We start from the raw sequence: 23,039 nt of genomic DNA on the forward strand, positions 1-23,039 counted from the left end.
TTATTATTGTTCCTTTGCATGTATATACTGCTTTTGTGTAATAGAATATACAAATTCAGTGTCATTTTATATGTGTGTACTTTAGTATATAGAGTTTGGAGTCATGCTCGGCTCAGGATCATGTGTAGCAGCGTGCAGATCTATGGGCTGCTGTTCCAGATGTCTCTGTCTGAGGAGGACTGCGTGTCAGCAGAAGAGACGTTGGGTGTCTCCTCGGAGTGATGGCTGTCTGGAAGTGTGAACTCATTGTTTATATACTGATACAGGCGCCTGGCCTTCCTCTTTGCAGGGGGAACTAAGGAAAGAAAAGCATTATGGGTTCAGATTAGTCTCTATGAGCATCAGCACTGTTTAGGTTCTATCGTGAAGTGTTTTCATGCTATGTCTATGTTATTTAGATCATTTACTGAGATTCTGATATATGTGCCTCCCTTATTACCTACATTTGCACATTATTATTAATAATAATGAATAGTAAGAGTATATGTCAAGTGCTAAGTGCAAATAGTAATGCAACATTATTTACATGTAAGAAAGTCATGTTGATTAGAGTGACTGACAGTCAATATTAATGAATGCATTTGGAAATAATAGAAACATATTAAATCTAATACAAATATACATTAGAATAAACATACAAAGGTGGCTTGATGAGGGAGAATGTTGACGGTCCATCAGACACTGGTCACTAGTCTTTCTCAGAGGCTTCTGTCTTTGGGTTCTGGACCTGGATGACGGTCCTGTACCTTCAGATTCTCTCTTGACATCCTTTTTAAGGTGGGCTGATTTGATTGAGAAGTGCGGATGCTGAAATACATGGATGTTACCTCTGGACATTCTGTGATAAAACATAATTATACATTAAAAACAGTTTTACATGGCTAACATGAATATATTTATATTTGTGGAAAATATATACAGTAGTTGCCAAAAGTGATGTCCGGAGAGGGGATATTTGTTTTTAATGACCCTAAAAGTTCAATTGAACAATCAAAATATGAGGAATATATATTTAATAAGAGGGAAGAATAGAACTAAACTTGGTTAAGGTATTTATCAGACAAAATGATTTGGCAAAAAAAAAAACTACTATGCAAAAATAAAATGCAAAACGCTCACAAGAAAAATATTTGCTACAACATAATCAGTTATTAATATTTTGTTGGTTCTCTCTTGTTCGTAATTTCTTTGTATGACAGCCCTGCCAAAAATTATGTCAGCACAATTTGGCAAGTTTCATTCACAAATAAAACAATTGACTCCAAGCACAACTACACAATATGCTTACAAAATATTAAATCACATTTTTAATAATGTTTTAATAAAGGGTGAAGATGTACATTTTCCTAGACCGGACATCACTTTTGGCCATATAATTACAGCTTAGACTCATTTTCAAGGCTTTATACATCCTCCATAGGAGTACTGTGCGATAATTGTCTGTGTTGGTGTTTGTAAATAATTATAGCAAGAACATACCTTGCCTTCTTCTTAAAGCCATAAGCAAGCATGGAAGTATGGAGACCAGTAACATCTTTAAGCTCTTTTAATGCGGAGAGTTCATTACATCTACTGAGTTCCTCCTCATAAAACTCACCGTTGACCACGACAGACCCGCCATCACCCCACTGCAATACAAGCAAATCAGGTAACAAGTACAGAAACACCCTTCTTCATTTTTGTATTTTGTATTGTATTATATATATATATATATATATATATATATATATATATATATATATATATATATATATATATACAGTAGCACTGGTCAAAAGTTTTTTTTTAAAATAATTTATTCCTGTGGTGCAAAGCTGAATTTTCAGCATCATTACTCCAGTCTTCAGTGTCACATGATCATTCAGAAATCATTCTAATATGCTGATTTATTATCTGTGTTGGAAAGAGTTGTGCTGCTTAATTTTTTTAATACTAATACTTACATCAGCAAGGATGTGTTAAATTGGTATACAAGTGTTTTAAAAAGTACTTTAAAACATTTTATTCATCGATGAATCCTGAAAAAATTTATCACAGGTTCCCCAAAAATATAAAGCATCACAATTGTTTCCAGCATTGATAATAATTGAGTATCTAATCATCAGCATATGATTTCTGAAGGATCAGATGATACTGAACACTGGAGTAATTATGCTGAAAATTCAGCTTTTCATCACAGAAATAAATTATATTTTAAAGTATATTAAAATAGTAAACCATTATTTTTAATTGTAATAATATTTTTTACAATATTACTGTTATTTTCTGTACAATAAATACAGGCTTGATGGGCATATGAGAGTTCTATAAAAAAAATATATAAAAACATAACCGGGACAGTGTAACGTTAGGCCTACTATTATTATTAAAGACTGACTGGCCGTCCCTTTCCAGATAAACACTTCGTCGGAAAGTTGCTCATTGAAGCTTTTAATAGACTGTAAAAATAAATAAATATGGACGTAGTGTCCGTGACCTTAACGTTACCCGTTGGTTTCTGAAGAGCATTTTTGTAGCCTAAATAATTACTATTTAATTAACTTCCGTGTTAGCTTCACAAGAGACTGGAATGTTGCCGCTCGCTTTTAACAGTCATTACTGTCGTCGTGGAATTATGTTTACTGTCATTGTGTTATTGTATTTTCATGCCATAAAGGTCAGATTGCCTCAATATGTCAGAATCATGGTCTTAACGCTTAACGTTAAGCCTTATGAGCATAACATTAACTGTTAACGATTATTAACTGAATCATGTAACTGTTACGTTAAGACTTGAAAGAATCTTGATTGTTTCAGACCTGAAAGGATTGGTTGCCCGGATCATCAATGATAACTGCCAATATTTTCAAAAAATCCGTCGTCGAGTATTTTGCTGTATTTTTGAACGGTTTACTGTTTTTACGCGACTTCCTTCTCATTATGCAATGTAATTTTTTTAATGAGCTGCTTGGCTGCCTGCTTTGGAAATTGTACAGGTGAGAATCTTAAGAGTCGTTTGGTAACTATAGAAACATATTTGAATGGTCGTTGCCAGCGTTAGACAGCAGAGGGCGCAAATCCCTTTATTTCACACTTGTGCTCAACCGGCCGGAGTCCACTAGAGGGCCTCAGTAATCATGAAAATTAACCATTTACATATTCAGGAGACATATCAAGAACTTTACAAGAACTTTACAGCCTTGGCCAACAAAATGTCCAATTTTGTCCCCACAGGCCACAATGGTCAGTGGCCTACAAATACACATTTGTATTGGCTAATTATGTTTTTTTGCTAATGTCCTTTAAAAAACGTATAGGCTAGTTGAGCATCACTTTTTATTTATAAAGAAATATGTCTGCAGTTCTGCATCTGTGGAGCTTCTGCTCTAGTCAGTGCGTTTACATCGCATTGATTTTCTGACAGTGATGCAATCTGAGGTAAGGTATCGCAAATCTAATGTATCCTATATATGTAATGCAATAATGCTTACTTTCTTTGTACTGTGGGTGAAGTGCATCCACCGCTACTTCCGGTTAAAATGGAAATAACCAGGTTTTCCCAGATTTGTTTAATGGAACATAAACCACAGTTCCCTTAGTTCTATGCACCAATTATCTTTTCTAGATATATGAGTACAATGACTATATCTACAAAATAGACTTGTAAATCTATCAGTCTTTTGTGACTTGATTTAAGCATGGGTTACACTTTATTTGAAGGTGATGTAGTTACATTGTACTTACTCAAATAAGTACTGTGTAATATGAATGAACTACATGTACTTACTATAGAGTTAAGGTTTCGTTTAGGGTTAGTTACTTGTAATTATGCATAATTTACTGTTACACTGTGTAACTACGTCACCTTAAAATAAAGTGTTACCAAAGCATGATAGCCTACTGTTGCAACATGACTATTGTACTAATCATGTTGCAAAATTTCATTACATAAGTAAAAATGTAAATAATTTGTTTAAACAAGAAAACAGGTAATCAAAATAAATGTTAAATACTTTTATTATCTTGATAGAACATTTTATAATCAGCAACATTCACAGTATTGTACACCTTGACCCATCTGATTATAATAAAAACACAAGCGTCTAAAGAGTTGAATTTTGTGATTCTCAAAAGAAATAGAAACCTCCTTTCCAGAATTCTAATATACATACAAAAGTACAAGAATAAGAAAAATACTTTCCATAATTTACACATATATAAAATGCTCTTTTTTATAAAAAAGGGCTCCTAGTGTACAAAAGTGTCCGTCATTACAGATTTCTATTTATACACACATTTTGGACATACACAAAAAAATAATGCTCATGTGGTATTATTGGTGCTCCGATTGTGTGCTGTTTATATCCCATCACTTTCTTTTTAAAAACCCAGAGCATCACTTTCCATTTACTCTCTCCATCCGGAGAATGCCAATAAAACATATTAAATTAAATACAGATAACAAAACAAAGTGACAAGTTAGGCTTCTCCAGCTGTCTCTTGGTATACGTCTCAAATCACCCTCCGGTTTCAGTAACAACGTTGTAGTGAAAACCCGAGGCAATGAGTCACTAGTGTCAGTTGTGCGGATGTTACGTCTAGACCTGTTCAAATAAACTAAATTCTCTTTCAGACTCAAGGCTACCTTGATAAATGTCAGTTTTGCAGCGAAACAACGCGTCATTTGTTTTTCCGATCAAGTTAAACCAGATAACGCTCGACAGTTACACCTTCATGAATCATGCCTATCAGTTATGACTCGGTAAGACCTAATTGTTTTCACTGACACCTGCTTCTAACAGAGAATTTAAAACTCGAGATGTCCTTCAAAAACATTCGGAATACATATTAGTAACATTTTCATTCATCCCCAAATATAATCATGATAAAGGAGAATTAGCTCATCCGCCCATCTGGAATGAAGTTCCTCCAAACGCTGGGATATTTTACGCATTTCACTGTCCTTCCTCCATCAATGCTTCTTGGTTTGATAGGCAGCCTTTGAAGCGCGGGACGTCCCGAGGCAGGTATCTCCGCGGTCTAAACAAGCGTTCACCTGGGAGCTCGTTGCCTGAAGACAGCGCTCGGGTCTGTTGGACATTAGAGAAACCAATATTTGGCTCGGAGTCTGATAGTGTCCTGTCCACCTCAGTGCCGTTTCTGTAAGATTATACTTGAAAAATATGACTGAACACACACATACACGCACTCACCATGGCTAAAAAAGCCTCACAGCTTTGGCCATCAGGAGTGGACTGTGTGGAAAAGGTCCCAATGTGCAGAATTCTGGCTTTTCCAAACATGAAAGGAATTTCCTTTTTTCTCTTTACAGAAAAACAGAGCGAGTCAATGAGAGGTCAAGTCTTTCTGAAGTTACGCCGCACCGGTGCCAGTTAAGTATATGGATTCCTATTTTTCTGGAGGCATGGGGGGGGGGGGGGGGGGGGGACTAAAAACAAAGCAAGAAAAACGGGTTGATGTCCTTCAAAAAGAAAGAAACTGTCCAAGACTGCCTCTTTCAACAATAAAAAGCATTTTGTAAAACTTAAAGGGACAGCTCACCCAAAAATAGAAATTCGGTCACTCGCCCTCGTGTCAATCCAAACCTGTATGACTTTCTTTCTTATATGACACCTAGGAGAAGATATTTTGAGAAATGTCTCTGTTTTTTGTCCAGACATTGGAACGGTTTGATTACGGTGTTCCACAGAAGAAACAAGTCATATAAGTTTGTAACGACGTGATGGAGAGTAATTTCCGAGAATTACATTTTTGAAAAGTTCATTAAAAAATAAACGTTTTGTCATCGTTTACTCACCCTCGTGTTGTTCCAAACCTGTATGAGTTTCTTTCTTCCGTTGAACACAAATGGTTACCAAAATTCTTTAAAATATCTTCTTTTCTGTTCAGCGGAAGAAAGAAACTCATACAGGTTTGAAACAACTTGAGGGCGAGTAATGACAATTAAAATTTTGGGGTGAACTATCCCTTTAAATGTAACAAAATAGAAGAGAAAACCCCCCAAAAAGTTTCCATTTCCATGTATGAAAAAAACTCAATATATTTAAACATTGCTTTTTTTCTACACCAGAGATAATGAATGTGACAATTAAACGTGGGAGTGTTAAAATGGCTTTTGAACAAACAAGAGTGTTAAAGAATAAGTAAAAACATGTTTAAATGTTCTCGTAATGGGATTGATCTTAATGCTACACGTCCAGTCTCTCAAGTACTGCACATTTTTGAGATTTTCGCATTTAAAAATGTGAATTGATAAACACATGAATTAGTAGTGAGAAGAATGCAAACAACACCACTTCAAAATCATCATGTAGAGCACGTTTCGAGCGACAGAAACTACGATCAGCATCAGAATGAGATGATGTGAGCAAACAAGCATAAACACTGATCAGATCTCCACATCCTCATCATCATCATCTTCAATGCAGTCGGCATCATAAAAAGTGAGATGAATCCACAACAAGACACATCATTTCCACAAAGGCGATTTGTTGGTCTCTCACGTCCTCTGAGTGATAACGTCAGGCATCCCAGTAGCAACTAGCACACTTCCTTGGAGTCATTAGAGATGAATATGGTTGATTTTTCCCAAAAGAAGAAAAAATAACTAAGGCGAGAGGAATGGAGAGCCATAAGGCACTTCCATACAGTGCAACCTGTGAGATCTGGGCGAGGGACCTCATTCACGGGGAAGATTGTGAATAGGTTGTTGTTTGTGATAGTAACGACCGAAAAAATAAAAGCTGATCATATAATAGTTCCTTCATTTTATTATAAATGTGCATAAAGGCTCTTACAGTGGTGTGAATCCTACTGTAGCTCACAACGTAATGAAGTTTCCGTCCTCTCTCATGCTTTCTTGGCTACTGCTTGTCTTGGTGGGACTGCCGTTATGTGTCGGTGTGGTCAGAGAGCTTAAAGAGCTGCTACTGGGCAAGGAAACACTTTGTGGGAGGGGCCTGTGTGACGACAGGGCGTTACCATGGCTGCCGTTGCCATTAGTCATACGGTGTGGCATGTACAGGTTGTCGTTCTCGATGATGAGGTCCGTATCATCGTCACTGTCGCCCTCGGCCACACTGTTGCTGTTGCTGTATTGGCTGGCATTCTGTGAGGCGGGGCTGGGGGCGGAGTCATGCGAGAGGGCGGAGCCTCCCGAGCCAGCGGAACTATTGCCGGCAGACGTTTTACTCGCACGGTGCATCGTGTTGTTGCGCTGATTGGCGGGTTTCACCGTCACGATGAGGTTGTGGCTGTTAGCCACCATCATGTCGGTGACCTGGTCCAGTGATTTCCCGGACACATCGATACCATTCACCTCGAGAATCTCGTCGTTGACTCCCAGCAACCCCGTGCTCTCTGCCAAACCGCCTTTCACGAGGCGGGAGATGAAGACGCCGGGGACTTTCTCCACCCCTTGAGGAGTGACGCGGACACTGACGCCATCACGGATGTAAAAGCCGAGGGGTTTGTGGGTGCCGTGCTTGTGCAGACGGACGCGGAGATGCGTGTCGGGTAAGATGTCCACATCTATGATAGAAGAGATCTGCCGGAAATCCTGGGGATTGCTGATGAGCAGCGCCGGTTTGGACTTGGACTGTTGCGCTTGACGCAGACCAGCTAGGCCCTTTTTTCTTCTCTGGAGAGAGCCTGTGGGGAACGGCACGGAGTCATCTACATCTGAGGAGAGAAAGAGAGAGAGAGAGAAAATAGTTATATATATATATATATATATATATATATATATATATATATATATATATATATATATATATATATATGCTGATATATTAGATAATCTGATAGATATGCTGATAAATTATATATACACACACACACACATATATATATTTTTTTTTGCTAAGAAAAGACAAAAAAAAAAAATCAAACATTCACATTACAAAAAGTGCTTCAAGTAGTCCATATATTGTTTTGTTTTATTTATATACACATATTACTGTTTTGGGTCAGTATGATTTTTCATGTTTTTGAGAGGTCTCTTATGCTCATCAAGGCTTTTTGATTAAAGCACAGTAAAAACAGTAATATTATTACAATTTAAAATAAGTTTTTATTTTATTTTAATATATTGTGAAATGTAATTTATTTCTGTAATGGCTTCTTTCAGTGTCACATGATCCATCAGAAATAATTTCTAATAAGCTGATTCGATGCAAAATTAGCATTTCTTATTGTCAATGTTGAAAACAGTTGTGCTGCTTAACATTTTTGTGAAAACCGTGATGCACTTTCAGGATACTTTGAAGAATAGAAAGTTCAAATGAACAGCATTTATTTGAAATTGAAATCTTTTGTAACCTAATAAATGTCTTTACTGACGCTTTTGATTAATTTAATGTGTTCTCCTTGCTGAAAACAAATGATTAATTTCTTTCCAAGTCCTCTCTCTCCCACACACTCTCTCTCTCTCTCTCTCTCTCTCTCTCTCTCTCTCTCTCTCTCTCCATCACACTCTCTCTCTCTCTCCCCATCACACACACACGCACACACACACACACACAAAATTCTTCCTGTCGACGGCCTAAAAGAAAGAGACTCTCCTCACAACTCCTCAAAACCCTACAATTTCTCCACAAAATTTAGAAAGACATACTGTATACTGTGCAGGTTTATCACTGGCATAAAATAATCTCCCGTTACTAAAAATAAACTCAAGGAGATACAAAGCACCTCGCTATGTTATTCACCATCTGTCCTACCAGTATCACATCCGTGACCTCAATTATAAAATTGATCCCCATAAATCAATTTCAGATTTATTTTTTCAATGTTCTCTAAAAGAATTCAATATGACATTGATTGCTGAATGTTAATATAGAGCAGAGGGAGGACCATATCATAATAAAAAACCGAGTGGCAGAAATGGATGGATGAACAAGCGAGGATTGTAATAAATCTGTCCAAGGCACTTGCAATAGGTCAAGGGTCACGAGATGGAATCAGATTAAAAGGCAGATTAATCAAAGCCTCTCTCCCCACACATAATATTCACTGTTCAAAAGATCCAAACAATCACAGCTGATATGTCAGACTGGAAAAATGGACAAAAACCAGAGTTGTTTTAGCCGATGAGCAGGTAACAGAGAACAGAGGGCCCTCCTGACTGGAATCTGGTGGGAGGTAACATGCGTCAGCACAGAGAATGTTTTTGGTTATTTTTAAACTGCAGCAGGGGTTTTGAGCGTGGGTCTTCATGAGAGGGATTTTTTTGTGATTATGAGAGCACAGCCTGGTGAGAGTAGAAATAGCAGAAGCCATCAACACCTTCCCCTCAGTCTGCTGACTAACATTAAACCGTGTGCCTGTTTTCTGCATTGAGCTCATCTAGCTCTACGGCCTAATAGCAAACATTCTAGATTAGTACATTTTCTGAAGATTTTGGGGTGTTCGGAGTGGTTGTTAGCGCATTGCTACACGGTTGCTAGGTGGTTACTTACTGGCCCAATGTTTATAGCATGGAAGGAACGATTTTAGTAAGGAACGGATCCAGCTATATTTCCACTTGAGCTTGTTCCGGCACGACACGATTATAAACCGTTCTCGGCCCGGATATTTCTCAACATGTTGGCGTGTGGAGATGTTGCCACTCAGGATTGGTCACTTGTCTGTTGCCAGTTTCTCTGTGGCAGGCCAAGCATTCAATAACATTGAAAAAAATATCAGATCATCCCCCATAACGCTGTCGCTATTATTTATATCTCATATTGTCTGTAAACTCTTGCATTACCGTGATGCATTTGTATAAAGAGCTGTTATCAGTCCCACAATGGAAAATGAAACCATATCCGCACCAGCTGGGCCGAATCGGCACGGAATGGAACGGTCAAGCAATGAGAAAGGGTTCAAGTTCAAGTTCAAGTTCAAGTTACTTTATAGTCCTCCTTGAGGCAAATTGTTTTGCAGCAAAACAGTTAAGTTTGAAAACATATACAATCACGCACACAATACAAATACGAGAAAAAAACTCTGCCTTCTTGCTGGCGTTAAAAAACAAGATAAAAACATTACAGCAGACATCAAAGCGTAATATGTTATATACGCTTTGATACAGAATTAAAAAGTAGAATAGCCGCGGGTACAAATGAGTGTCTATACCTATTTGTTTTAATTTTGGGAAGTGTCATTCGTAGTCCAGATGGCAACATCTGAAATTCAGACTGCAAGGGATGAGTGTTGTCTGGCAGAATCGATTTAACCCTATTTAGCATCTGTAGCTGATAAAGTTCCTCCAGACCCTTCTGCTTAGAGCCTGTAATACTGCTGCTCACCTTAATTACCCTTGAAAGGGAATGTTTTTGTTTTATAGTCGTAGATCCGTACCAGCAGATTAAAGAAAAGGTGACAACTGACTCCACAAATGACCTGTAGAACAAGGTCATCAGGGACTTGTCTACATTAAATTTTGCCAGCTTTCTAAGACAATACAGGCGCTGCTGACCTTTCTTACAAAGCAAACTAGTATTTGGCTCGAAGCACAACTTGTCGTCAATAATTGATCCTAAGTACTTGTACTGTTTGACAACTTCTATTTCCTGATCATTTATTCTAGTTGTAACAATATTAGGGATGTTTTGCCTGAAATCAATACACGTCCTTAGTCTTTGATGCGTTCAGTTCAAGAAAGGCTTCCTTGCACCATCTTACAAACTGGTCAATGACTGGGCCGTGTGAATTTTCCTCATTGTTTAACAAGCTGACAATCACTGTGTCGTCAGCAAATTTCACGAAGTGTCTATTTTCAATCTTAGAGCGACAGTCATTTGGACATGGACATTTTATTTGTTCATCTAGCACTTTTTATATGCAATATCCCAAAATTTGCATAAAAATATGTCGATGGCAGTGTTATTTTATTATTATTTGTATACTATTATAGTATTTATTCAAGATTTTTAATTAGGTTTTATTTTATATTTTCAGTTTTCACTTAATTTATATATAATAAATTTGTCAATTGCCTCAGTAATTTTTATTCGTTTTTTTAAATAATTCTATTTTGCTTTATTTTTTATTTACATTTTAGTTCTAGTACTTTTAATACTTAAACATCTTATTTCAGTTTTTTGCGAAGGCAACATTTATCTTTTTTTAGTATCTAGATTTTTTTAAAAATGTATTTATTTGTTTATTTATTTATATATATGTTATTTCATCTTGATTTCAATTAACCAAAACAATTTTTTATAGTTAGTTAACAATTACACTGGTGGATTGAAACCTGGCAAAAGACATTCACGAAATATGTCTTCAGTCCCTTCCGGTTCCAAGTTTGTAGGATTGTTTTTCACTCATTTTATCATCTGCCAGTGCCAGGCAAAAATCAGCACAAACAGTGTACAAAGTTTAGCTTGATAGCAGTACAAAGCTTAGTAGAACATTAAAAACATACGCAATGCATACCTTACAATCTCCAACTACTTAAAATACGTTTCTTGGTTCAATACCATTTCAAACCATCTGTGCCATCTGAAAGAAACGGCCCAGCATGCACCTCTAGAGGAGATCACATGAGGGGGATTATATTAATTAGTCTGTTTGACTACAGGCCCAGGTTTGTTTTAAGAGCCACAAACAGTAGATTACCAACTCACATCTAATTAATTACCATCAGGCCCCAGGGGCCTGCGTGTGGATGGGGTGATGGGTGGTGAACTCTGACCCCTGTGCTCATATGGAGAATGCAACACACTACTGAAGGCAAAAACAATAGAGATGCACAAGCCATAATGTGTGTTTGTGTGACCCCATATTTAATCTGCATAAAAGTGTAAATATTTTGCCTGAGCACAGACGGTATCGTCCATTTCACATGACCGCCTGTGCGTGGCTATATTTATGAACACTGTATTTAGCTCATATAGTATGCAAGGCACACCGCCCCTCTCCCTGTCTCACCACATTAGTCTGGTGTCTGGACCCCCACAGAGATCAGGACAGCTTCTGTTATTAAACCTGCTCACGGGCTGGAGAGCGAGAGAGGGGTCCTGCCAGAGACGGGGACAACGGGCTGGCCCGAGGGTCTCCAGCAGGTCCAACAACGCTCATGGTTAATATGCGGAGGCGTAGACCACGCGCATTATGTGCGTGTGTGAAAACTGCACGTTATGTGTTAAGACGTACAGCTAAAGTGCTAATTTTCATGTGGGTGTGTGCGTGTAGATTAGGTCAGTGAATTGTGTAATCTTGTAAACATCGCTAATTAACTAAATGACGTGATGCATTGCTTAGAGATCAGAAGCTAATGCATCTCAAGGATGATTAAGAGATGCCGTTCCGTTAGCAAGCTCTCTCCCACACACACACATCCTCACACAAACAATATATTCAAAGCTCCTGACTGCGACTCAAATGTTTGCGAATGATCTCTTTATGAACTTTTTGAAGCGTCAAAGCGGTAGTTGTCAGTGGAGGGACAGAAAGCTCTCAGATTTCATCAAAAAGATCTTCATTTCTGTTCTCAAGATGAACGAAAGTCTTACGTGTTTGGAACGACAGTGTGAATAATTTTTTTTTTTTTTTTGTGAACTAACCCTTTAAATTAGTGTGAAACCAGATTAATATATAACCACAATATGAGTAATCAAATGACCCTACTAATCACCAACCCGTTTCCAAAGCAACCATGCACTACTTTTCAGCTCGGAGTCAGACAACAGTAACAGCATCACTGAAGCGTTGATCAGATTACGCTAGTCTGAAGGAGAAAGCAGCTAGGATTACCTATTACTACGTGCAGTTTAGGACAGGAGGAGACGAAGACATTTTCTTTTTCAATACCCCAAAAAAGAATATGTATTTGTCTTATTTAGAATAAAAACCTCATGTCTAAACCATAGCGGATGGAAAGGTGCAAGCATAAACCAAAACCCAAACACCAGACTGCAGCGAAGGTTTTCTACAAGCACTGACTCACCTGAAAAATACAATAAAAAACATCAAAACTCCTGCCAGGTGTCTGAGGCCTCCAGGCACAGACTGAGCAGAGCTTTGTGAACATTGCTTTCTGGATTACAAAGATACTGAGAGACTTTAGAGACTTCCGCAGACACAGCGCACTGGGGAAGGGTTGTGCGCACAAGACAGATACTTAGTATCTAAATAAACTATGTCTGAAGTTCACCAACAGCCATAGTTAAGTAACATATTATATTAATAGAGACTTTATCTTTTAGCTATTGTTTGAGTCTTTGTTCACTACATTGAGTATGTACTCCGTATTAAGAGTGCATGACAATGTACAATATGGTATCAATACATTCGTGTATTGTAAGGAAAACAACATTGACGTACAAGAACTGTTCAACAAAACCTCAATTCTTCTCAAACCAATATCAGAACATCATTCCTTCCTGTCCGGCTCCTTGGTGAAGTATATTATTGTAGAACAGGATAGCTTATTGACTCATGATGCTACCTCCGGGCCGGGTGTTGTGCTAGTATAGGGGAGCTTATTTACCCAGCGTTAACACCTAATAATGTGGTGTTATGGCAGGGCTGGGCAGCTTATTGACTGCGATCCTACGCAGGACATTGGTAGGTTATTAGCAGAGTCATATATCATGCTGAATGCGGAGCCGGTGTCTCTCCCCAGCAGAGAACGGCTGCTGTGTGTTTGAGGGTTTGATGTGATATTGGACCTGCATTGAGTCAATGTATGACAATATGAACAGAATTTAATTTGTTTAACGTGTTGATTCTGTTAGAGAAAGGAACTTTTACCTTAAAGCAAATGTAGGGCTGTCAATCGATTACATTTTGTAATTAAAATAATAAGTAAACTAATTAAATCATAATATATTAATATTAAATCATACATGTATACATATATATATTACAAATGTTCTAATATATTTAATAAAGCATAATTATTTAATTTAATTCATTTGATATTTTAGTGATATGCCAACTCTAAAAAAATGACTTTTGGGTCAAATATGGACTAACCCAGCCGTTGGGTTAAATTTTTAAATTGCATTTTTGATCCAACGTTTGGGTTTGTCCATATTTGACCCAAAATTGGGTTAAAACAACCCAGCATTTTTTAGAGTGTAATTAATAAAGTAACTGTCAATTTAATGTTTATTTAGTACAATTAAAGTATTCATATTATATGTATATATATATATATATATATATATATATATATATATATATATATATATATATATATATATATATATATATATATATACATACATACATACATATACACACAATTTAATGTTTTAAATGATTAAACAATTATTATTATTTTATATATATCTTGTCCATTACCAAACCTCAAAAGATGTGGTCTGGTCTTCAGCACAGTCCATTAGCCAGGATTGTGGACAGTGTTGTCTCTGTCAGTCTCTCTGTAGACTTCAGGAAGGAACAAAGCACAGGTGGACAAGCTCGTCAAGATGAATAAAACAGGGTGACAGCTGGAGAGCATAGAGGACCAGACACCTGATGCTGTTAGAGGAAGGTAGGATCTGGATCTTATTACCCTCGTGGCCTACTGACAGAAAAGTGTCGCTTTCCGTTTGTGCTAAAAAAAGAAAATCGTGTTGTTTTTTTACTTTTACTGCTGTACATATATTTTCAAGTGAGAAGTCTTATTTAATACATACGTTGCTTCATAAATAAGCTTAGAGTGCATTTTCAACACCTTTTCTGCTAAGTACAGATAACAAAAACAGATTCAACGCACAAAACTCTGCGTGTACCAGCGCAGCACGGCATTGTTCCGTTTATGTGGGCAGTGTGATTACTGTGAGTGTGACCTACTGTATTGAATGTTATCCCCTACTGTGAGTGTCTGATGTAGGATGTTTGTCTAGTTCTGCATCTGTCCCACTCCCATGTACTTCCACCCCATCATTCAGTATGTGCCTATGGCTTTGTTTGGGTGTGGCTGAAGTTCACTGCTCTCTCTCACACACACACACACACACACACACACACACACACACACTGGTACATGTGCATGGTCCTGACTGTCTGACCTCATCCTCTGTTGCCACCATCTGGAGACTAACCCTTAGCCATATGGTCACCACGACAACGGCAATCCCCACTGCCACACGTGCTTAAGATCCGATCAAACTTAGAACTGAACACTTACAGACACAGCCACACTTGTGCATTCAGCATGTGTATTGATCCAAATATTAACATGAAGTAACATAAATAATAAGCCACTCAGATTTGATTTCAGCATGCTCTGAGAAACACACAAACCGTTACAACATCACAATCATAATTAATGCTCACATACACTAGTGTTCAAAAGTTTGGGGTCAGTAATTTAAAAAAAAAATGCTTTTGAAAGACTACTCTTATGCAAAACGACAGTAATTTTTTTTTAAATATTACTGCAATTTAAAATTACTTTTCTATTTTATTGTATTTTAAAATATAATTTATTCCTGTGATGTCAAAGCTGAATTTTCAGCATCATTACTCCAGTCTTTAGGGTCACATGATCCTTCAGAAATGATTTGTTGCGGAAACCATTATTTAAAAAAAAAATCCAGGACTCTTTGATGAATAGAAATTAATAACATAATAAATGTCTTTCCTGTCAATTTTGATCAACTTAATGCTGAATAAAGGAATTCATCTTTTGCAAAAAAAAAAAAAAAAACTTGAGTGGCATGTGTACTGTATCTTGCAATAAAGCGTTTTGACCGTGTGAGTGCAACGTACTTGTGCTCAGAATCAGGAACTAATGAGTGTGGGACTGATGGGGTGATGGGATTACTTCATATGCTGATGAGAACTGGCTGCTAATCCCAAATGATTAATGCTGACACACACACACACACACACTTCACCGAATACACTTCAACAGTTCACCGAAAAGAAAATGATGTCATCATTCATTCACCCTCATCTATTTTCGAACTTGTTTTCCATGGAACAGAAAAGGAAACGCTAGGCAGAATATAATAACACAAAGTATTCTATATGACTCTATGTGACATTCCAAGTCTTCTCTGTTATGCTGGTGTATAACCAGGGCCTGGGGCAAAAATGCCACCGAAAGTGACAAAAATGCCCATGTAGTGAATTCCTCTTTATTCTGTTATCTAACATGTGATATATTTCATAACATTTTATTTTAGTCCTATCTAATGATGCAGATCCTGTAGTGACCTCAGAGGTGAAAGTCGGTGAATTGCTAATATGAAAATATTTTTATTATTATTATTGGTGACACTTTACAATAAGGTTTCATTTATTAACCTTAATGTATTAACTAACATGAAATAACCATGAGCAATGTATGTGTTACATATTAATCTTTGTTAATAAAAATCCAGTTCATTGTTTGTTCATGTTAGTTCACAGTGCATTAACTAATGTTAACAAAAACAACGTTTGATTTTAATAATGTATTTGTAAATGTCAACATTAAAATTAATAAATGCTGAAGAAAGATGTATTGTTTATTCTTAGTTCATGTCATGTTAACTAAATTAGAGATAACTAATGTCAACTAATGTTAATTTTATATTACCCGTTTAAAATAAAATAAAAAATAAAGCAGTAATATTGTGAAAATAAATATAAAAATACCTGTTTGCAATTGGAATATTTTTTTTATACATGTTATTTATTCCTGTGATGCAAAGTTGATTTTTAGCATTATTACTCCTGTCTTCAGTGTCACATGATCCTTCACACATCATGATTTGATGCTCAAGATTTTTTCTATTATCATCAATGTTAAAACAGTTGTGCTGCTTAATATTTTTGTGGAAACCGGGATTAAATATTCATGATTCTTTGATTAATTGAAGCTTCAAAACCATTTATTGAATTTTTTTTAAAAATAGAAATCTTTTGTAACTACTGTACATTTCTGATACTGTAATGATGTGTACTTTTTTGGTCAAATTTGGAGCTTGGAAAACAGCAGGATTTAAGCATGTGCCGTAAATACATGCTTTTCCTTTACAATATAATCCTAAATATGATACTACAGACACACAAAATAATCTGAATTCACATGCTTTTGTGTTGCGTCTCCCACTTAGTTTAAAAATGTAATAGTAAAATTAAGTTCTCCCAATCAAACAAAAAGCACTTCCTATGCTGACTTCCTCCTTGAGGTGATGAGGAAACACAGTTTCCCCTTCCAACCTTTGCCGTTTATGAGATAACACTGACATAGAAAGAGCCTCTCTCCTTCTCATATGTTCTCCTGGACCATTCATGTGGAGATGCTTGCACTGCTAAATGCTGTGCTGAATGGAAAGAATGATAAACAGCCATTCCCAGCACCACCGCTGACTACAGAGCAACTATACGAACGGCTCGCATTCTCTCCATAATCCGCATGTCAACAGCTGGAAGGTCGAGCAAGCATTCTTTTTATTTTGCACCGTCCCTCTCGAGCGCAGCACACACCCTTGTGTTTAACACATTTCTGTGCGTTTTAACGTAATGCATATTTCTGTCAATAATTTTGCATGGCGTCTCACAAATGGCCCTATAAATAAACCTATTAAAACAACATGCGTGTCATCCAGGGAGTGGTCACTATCAGAACCCAGTCTAACATTAGCCACAACCAGTTTAGCAAGTGCACGGTTAAAAATGAAAGCAATGTCATCTCCGTCACGGAATCTCTCCAGTGTTTGTCTCGTGCTCTATTCTTCACTACGGTATGATAGCGCACCTGTGGAGTGTGGAGCAGACCGGTAAATCCATCTCAAACCTGCCTTTGTGCTTTCATTTGCACTTTGATTATCTTGGCATCGTACATGTACCGGCTACTGACCTGTCGGGAACAGTAAAGCAGATGTGCACTGATAAAACAACTGTAAAATATTGGACCGATCACCTCTCATGCCTGTATGTGCAATTAGATTTGGCTCTTAAAGGGACTAGATCACCCAAAATACTTCCTCTTCCTTATGTTTCTTTCCTCTGTGGAACACAACAGAGTATTTTTGAAGAATACCCTGGACCCGCTTTTCAATATAAAAGTGAATGGGGAATGGGAATGTCAATAGTCTATAAGACTAACTTTTCTGAAGCTATATACTAACTTTGTGGGAGAAACTGACCAACATTTAAGCCATTATCTTGATATCTACAATAGTTCTCTGCAGTGGAGCTACACCGTTCAAAATGTTGGGGTCGGAAATATATTTTTGGAAGAAGTAGGCTATGTTATGCTCATCCAAGCTGCATTAGTAAAAACAGTAACATTGTGAAAAGTTATTACAATTTTAAAATATCTTTACTATTTGAATGTATTTTAAAATGTGATTTACTCATGTGAAGCTATATTTTCAGCATCATTACTCCAGTCTTTAGTGTCAAATGATGCTTTAGAAATAAGAGATGCTCCGATCCGGATTTTTGGAGCCAATACGACCACCGGTTTCAGCCGATGCTGAATAAAAGATTATCTTTAGAAAAAAAATTCTTACTGACCCCAAACAAATGTGCCGAATCTGTGAAACGCGAGTCTTTGGGGATAGAGAAGGGGAGGGGCAAATCCATAGCCGGAGACTTGTGCCCCTCTGTTGGTAATTTTTTTTGTCAATCACCATCGAGTATTTCGCTTTTCAGCGATTAGGGGTGTTTAGAAAAGTAACATGGCAGAGGAGGCTAGCCTTCCTTGGTATATCAACCAATCATCAAAGAGATGTAAATTACGTGATATTCGTTTGAACTGCTACCGCTGATGTACCAACTATATGGAGAGTAGAGAAGGTATTGAATATTTGATCGCCAACAAATTGATCAAACTATCATTCGAACAACAGCTACAAATTAAAAATGAAGCAAGACGCCTCATCTATAGGCTAAGCTAAGATATAGGCTCCAGCAATCAGCTTCACTAAATGCCTGAACGAACATTAAAAGGACAGAAGGATGGATTTTTCCTTCAAGTGATAGGCAGGAAAAGAAGGCAAAAATTTTAATTTCTGTCTAAAAGTGACAAAAAAGCCATTTGAAAAATCATTGTGAGGGGATCCGACCGCTAATATTTTGTGTGCCGCCTTCTCTATTTTAAAACCCACTAGCCGCCACTGATTTAGACCTATTTGAAGCTTGACAGCTTTAGGTCAATATGAAATGTCCTTGAATGGAAAGTGCTTCAACATTTCTCCTTTTGTTTTTCAAGGAAAAATAGCAACATGCAGTTCTGGAACGACTTGAGGGTGCGAAAATAAACGACAGAACTTTCATTTGGGTGAACTTCCTTCAAATGTCCTTACAACAGGAAACAAAGACAATGCGATAAGTATGAAACAGTGTTAAAAATACAAAACATGTTACAGTATCTTTCTTTCCACTGGATCTCTTTCTTTTTCTTTCCTTCTCGGTCATCTGTTTTTCATGACTCTTTTTTGGAGCACTTTCAAAGCAGCACAGTGCACATGGATTCTTTTTGATGGTAACTGTTGAGATGACGTTTCCATATCATCCAAGATGTCAAAACAAAAACAGCATGGTACATTGACATGCCATCCAGATAACCCTGTGTACTATACATAGCAAAGTCATTAAGCATAAACAAGTGCAGGCTTGAACACGCACACACACACTCTCACACCCTAGGGTGCAGAACAGCTGCTGAATCCTCAGATCATTGTGCACAGAATGGGCATGTGGGGAAATCTCCTTCCCATTCTTCCACTTCCTGCTTCAAAACAGCAATACAGCCAATGGGATTTACACCTGCATGCCACATATGATTTTCCTCACTAGCTGAGGACACACTGCCACACACTCGACTCATTCAACCAAGATGTTTGAGAAAAGGGAGATAGTACAGAAAGTTATTTAGCTTCAACGAGGTTTCTGCCTATAGACAGTGCCAGTTACTAATAAGACAGAGGTTCTCTTGAATTCAATATAGTCACACACACACATCCTCCTCTGTGCACTCTTGAGGTGTGACAGCCAACCAAAAAAAACATCTCTAGGCTCTGGGGTCTCTCTTGAAGTGCCTGTCTTATTAGCCATGCGTTCTCAGCGTGGAGAGAAAACCTAGAGAGCTTTGACAGTTAAAAAACCCCAATGTCTTTGTTACATTTCTGTTCCTCATCTTTTTTTTGAGATTTCTCTTTCTGTGTCAAGTCTGCCACTTCTATGAAACGAGTGTATACCATCTTTACATTTACACTGCGGCTGGAAATTGTATATATTTATTTAATATATACTGTATATAATCGCAAGTTTCATGAAACAAGCAAGTCATTTTGAAACTCTTGCACCTTTACAAACTTTTTTCCCCAAAGAGGCTAAAATAGTAGATTTATTTTTGTTTCTTTCCTGGGAAGCGACCCACAACCTTGCTATACCCTTTTAAATTGTCCACATTGGATGAGCTCAAAAAAACAAAAACGACCATTTCATCCTCAACAAATTTTATAGAACATGAAAACATACACACACGCACGCACGCAACCATCTCACCTCAAATAAATTGATAAATACAACAAAAACATTTATTTAAAAAATATATATAAACATTTATAAGACATTGTTAATAATAATTATCCATCTAATTCACTAATTTTCTTGCTTAAAAAAAAAATTATGTTCAGTATAATGTCATACACACTAGGGGATGTGTCTGTTTGTTCCATTTACACATCATACCGCTTTACACAATCACATGCTTCATCACTTTTAGCTTGAGGGTAAACACTTCCTTCACACCGCTCACTGAACCTTGATAAAGTATTAGAAAAAATTAATATCAAGAGTGATGGCATGACTTATATCAAACCATGACAGTTTTATAGCAGGGGAGATTATATATCCTACTCTGAATTCAAAATGAATTTTTTTATGTTTCTCCCTATTGGTCCCCCAAAAGTTGCATGGCTGTGTGTAACTGGTCCCCATCTGCTTAGGGAACACCATTATCTGCTGGGGTGAATGAGTGTATGACCACTCAGTGGGATGAGCTCATACTAAAAGCCAGATCAATCTCTGTCTCAGTCTAAAAGCCCCAATCAGAGATATGCGGATGGGGTCGAGATCTGATTAGGGACCGCTGATAATCCCACCAGCTCACGGGATACATCACGTCCTCGTGTCAATCAATCTATTCACGACCAGTGGGTTACATTTATGGCTAGCAGAAAACCTTAAAAACAGCTGTGTTTGTTCTCGGTTTGTGCGTGTTACTGGGATTATTATAAACATTGAATAGACAAGCATGTAAACCCAAATGGAACTCAAACTCAAATAATGTAGTTAATTAGCTTGAAGTTCAAATAAAGAAATATATTAATTGTACCTTTTTTTTTTACAAACATTTGTCAGATTGCCTTATATGTAGTTATATAGTTAGGCTAAAAATGACAATGAATTAATCTTTCTCATTTACTCACTCTCATATTGTAAACCCGTATGACTTTTTCTTCAGTACACTCATTGTAAAAAAATCCAGTTTATTTTCAACCCTAGTTGGCGTATTTTTTACAGACCATAAAAGGGAATGTTTAGTTTCTGTACAGTGAAAATAAATGGTGATCAGGTCTGTCAAGCAACAAAAATGACAAAAAATGACTCACTGAAAATGTAAACAAGAACATTGATGTCAAACCTAGCATCTGGCAGAGTACAATGCTTTGTCATGCTGCTTTCTGTCAATTATGACATTCATTCAGGACATTCAAATGATGAGAATTTACGTTTTTGTGTGAACTATTCCGTTTTTGTGTGAACTATTCCTCACCATATAAATCCAACACAGCCATTTACATTTACAGATTTCCATATTAAATGTTCATCCGCACAGTTGCTCTCCAGATGGGCGGCGTTTTCTGTTCAAATGCGCAGGCATCATCACGCTGATGATGCATTTAAAAACACATTCCTAAAAACATGTCCAGCCAGTTGTTAGTTCCTGTTGTTTTGCTGACAACGTCGACCATCAGACGTCACATAACCTGCAGCAGGGGTGCCCGATCCTGTTCCTGGAGATCTGCCTTCCTGCAGCACCTGTCCAACACACCCGTTTGTAATTACCAAGTGCTCCTGACGATCTTGATTAGCCGTTTCAGGGTTGATCAGGGTTGGATCTGTACTTTGCTGGAAGGTAGATCTCCAGGAACAGGATTGGGCACCCCTGAGCAGCTACAGTAATAAGCTAAAATACCTCAATAAATGCACTAGCACTACACAATCAAATTACATTAGTATCTCATAGTCTCCTGAATAACTTCATAGTCACAGTTATAGGGGAAGTTCATGTGAAGCACCAGGCCGTAAAATTAACTGGCGTTATCTAGTATTACTGATCAGAGGGAAGTAAAGTAAGCATTTGTCACCCATCTGCTTTTATCATGATCTGAAAAGAGTCAGAGCTGTGATTAATAGGTACATTAATAAAGACTAAGGTGGAAGGAGTGAAAGCGAGCTTAGTGATCTAAACAATAAGCACAGCAGTACATGGGAATTGTGGGTACTCTACAAATCTAGCATAGCAAGCCACATTAATGCTAGTGTAACCCCTCCGGTTCTACTCGCACCGCTCCGAGCGTCAGTCACTCTTGAGGGGAGTGAGGTTTACTTGCACAGCTCTTACTAGCAGGCCTCTGTTACACTCACCCCCCCTAAACCTCACTACCATCCGGGTCACGGCACCAATGCAACCCCTCCGGTTCTACTCACACCGCTCAGAAATGCATTTCCCCAAAACCGTTGTTAGCCAACTATTGTCGCAAGTTCGGTAGTTATCAGCATAGTTCAACGAGTCCGTGTTTCCCGAAAACATAGATCTAACAAACATTCGCAAACAGCATCGCAAAGTTGTGTGTCTGGAACGAGTCGACAGCTCTCTACCTGTGGTTAGAAGCATAGTTTCTTGTTTGCATGACATGTGGACTCGATAAATCCTTTTCTTGAGCAAAATAATCAAGCTGACATTCAATACAATCTGTGTCTTTTATTTAGAATACATACAAAAATGTATGCGCTAACAAGGACACTGAAGACCACAGCCTCTAGTGCCAGTTGCTAGTGCGTCTCTTGAGACCAGGGGAGTGAGGTTT

The 23,039-nt window shown here is 37.5% G+C and overlaps 2 protein-coding genes across 4 annotated transcripts in view; both read right to left on the bottom strand.

Annotated features, from left to right (window-relative positions):
• Nucleotides 1-14: 14 nt before the first annotated feature.
• LOC307003237 (uncharacterized protein) lies at nt 15-3,498 on the bottom strand. 3 transcript variants are annotated; one of them, XM_079621439.1, is made up of 4 exons: nt 3,471-3,498; nt 1,480-1,628; nt 639-838; nt 15-295 (listed from the first exon to the last, which is right to left on the bottom strand). In XM_079621439.1, the coding sequence occupies exons 1-4, from the start codon at nt 3,495-3,497 to the stop codon at nt 141-143; spliced, it is 531 nt and encodes a 176-aa protein (XP_079477565.1). In that variant the 5' UTR covers nt 3,498; the 3' UTR covers nt 15-140. The 3 variants fall into 3 exon arrangements, with proteins under 3 accessions (XP_079477565.1, XP_079477564.1, XP_079477566.1); XM_079621438.1 differs by lacking the exon at nt 3,471-3,498 and adding an exon at nt 2,799-2,988; XM_079621440.1 differs by lacking the exon at nt 3,471-3,498 and adding an exon at nt 2,799-2,953 and having other exon boundaries at nt 639-807; nt 1,598-1,628.
• Nucleotides 3,499-3,985: 487 nt separating this feature from the next.
• pard6a (par-6 family cell polarity regulator alpha) overlaps nt 3,986-23,039 on the bottom strand; it is a 28,925-nt gene continuing 9,871 nt past the window's right edge. Inside the window, exon 3 of the mRNA XM_079621434.1 lies at nt 3,986-7,680. Within this exon, the coding sequence (XP_079477560.1) occupies nt 6,821-7,680 (860 nt within the window). The 3' untranslated portion in view covers nt 3,986-6,820. The remainder of the gene's footprint in view (nt 7,681-23,039) is intronic.

The sequence above is a fragment of the Phoxinus phoxinus genome (assembly GCF_949152265.1).
Source record: "Phoxinus phoxinus genome assembly, chromosome: 8".
Lineage (NCBI taxonomy): Eukaryota > Metazoa > Chordata > Actinopteri > Cypriniformes > Leuciscidae > Phoxinus > Phoxinus phoxinus.

Coding starts and splice junctions, on each gene's coding strand:
- LOC307003237 (XM_079621438.1), bottom strand. CDS start 2,918: ATGAGAAGGAAGTCGCGTAAAAACAGTAAACCGTTCAAAAATACAGCA. Junction 1,629..2,798: donor CGGGCAACCAATCCTTTCAG/GTCTGAAACAAT, acceptor CTTGTATTGCAG/TGGGGTGATGGCGGGTCTGT. Junction 839..1,479: donor GGCTTTAAGAAGAAGGCAAG/GTATGTTCTTGC, acceptor GTTTTATCACAG/AATGTCCAGAGGTAACATCC.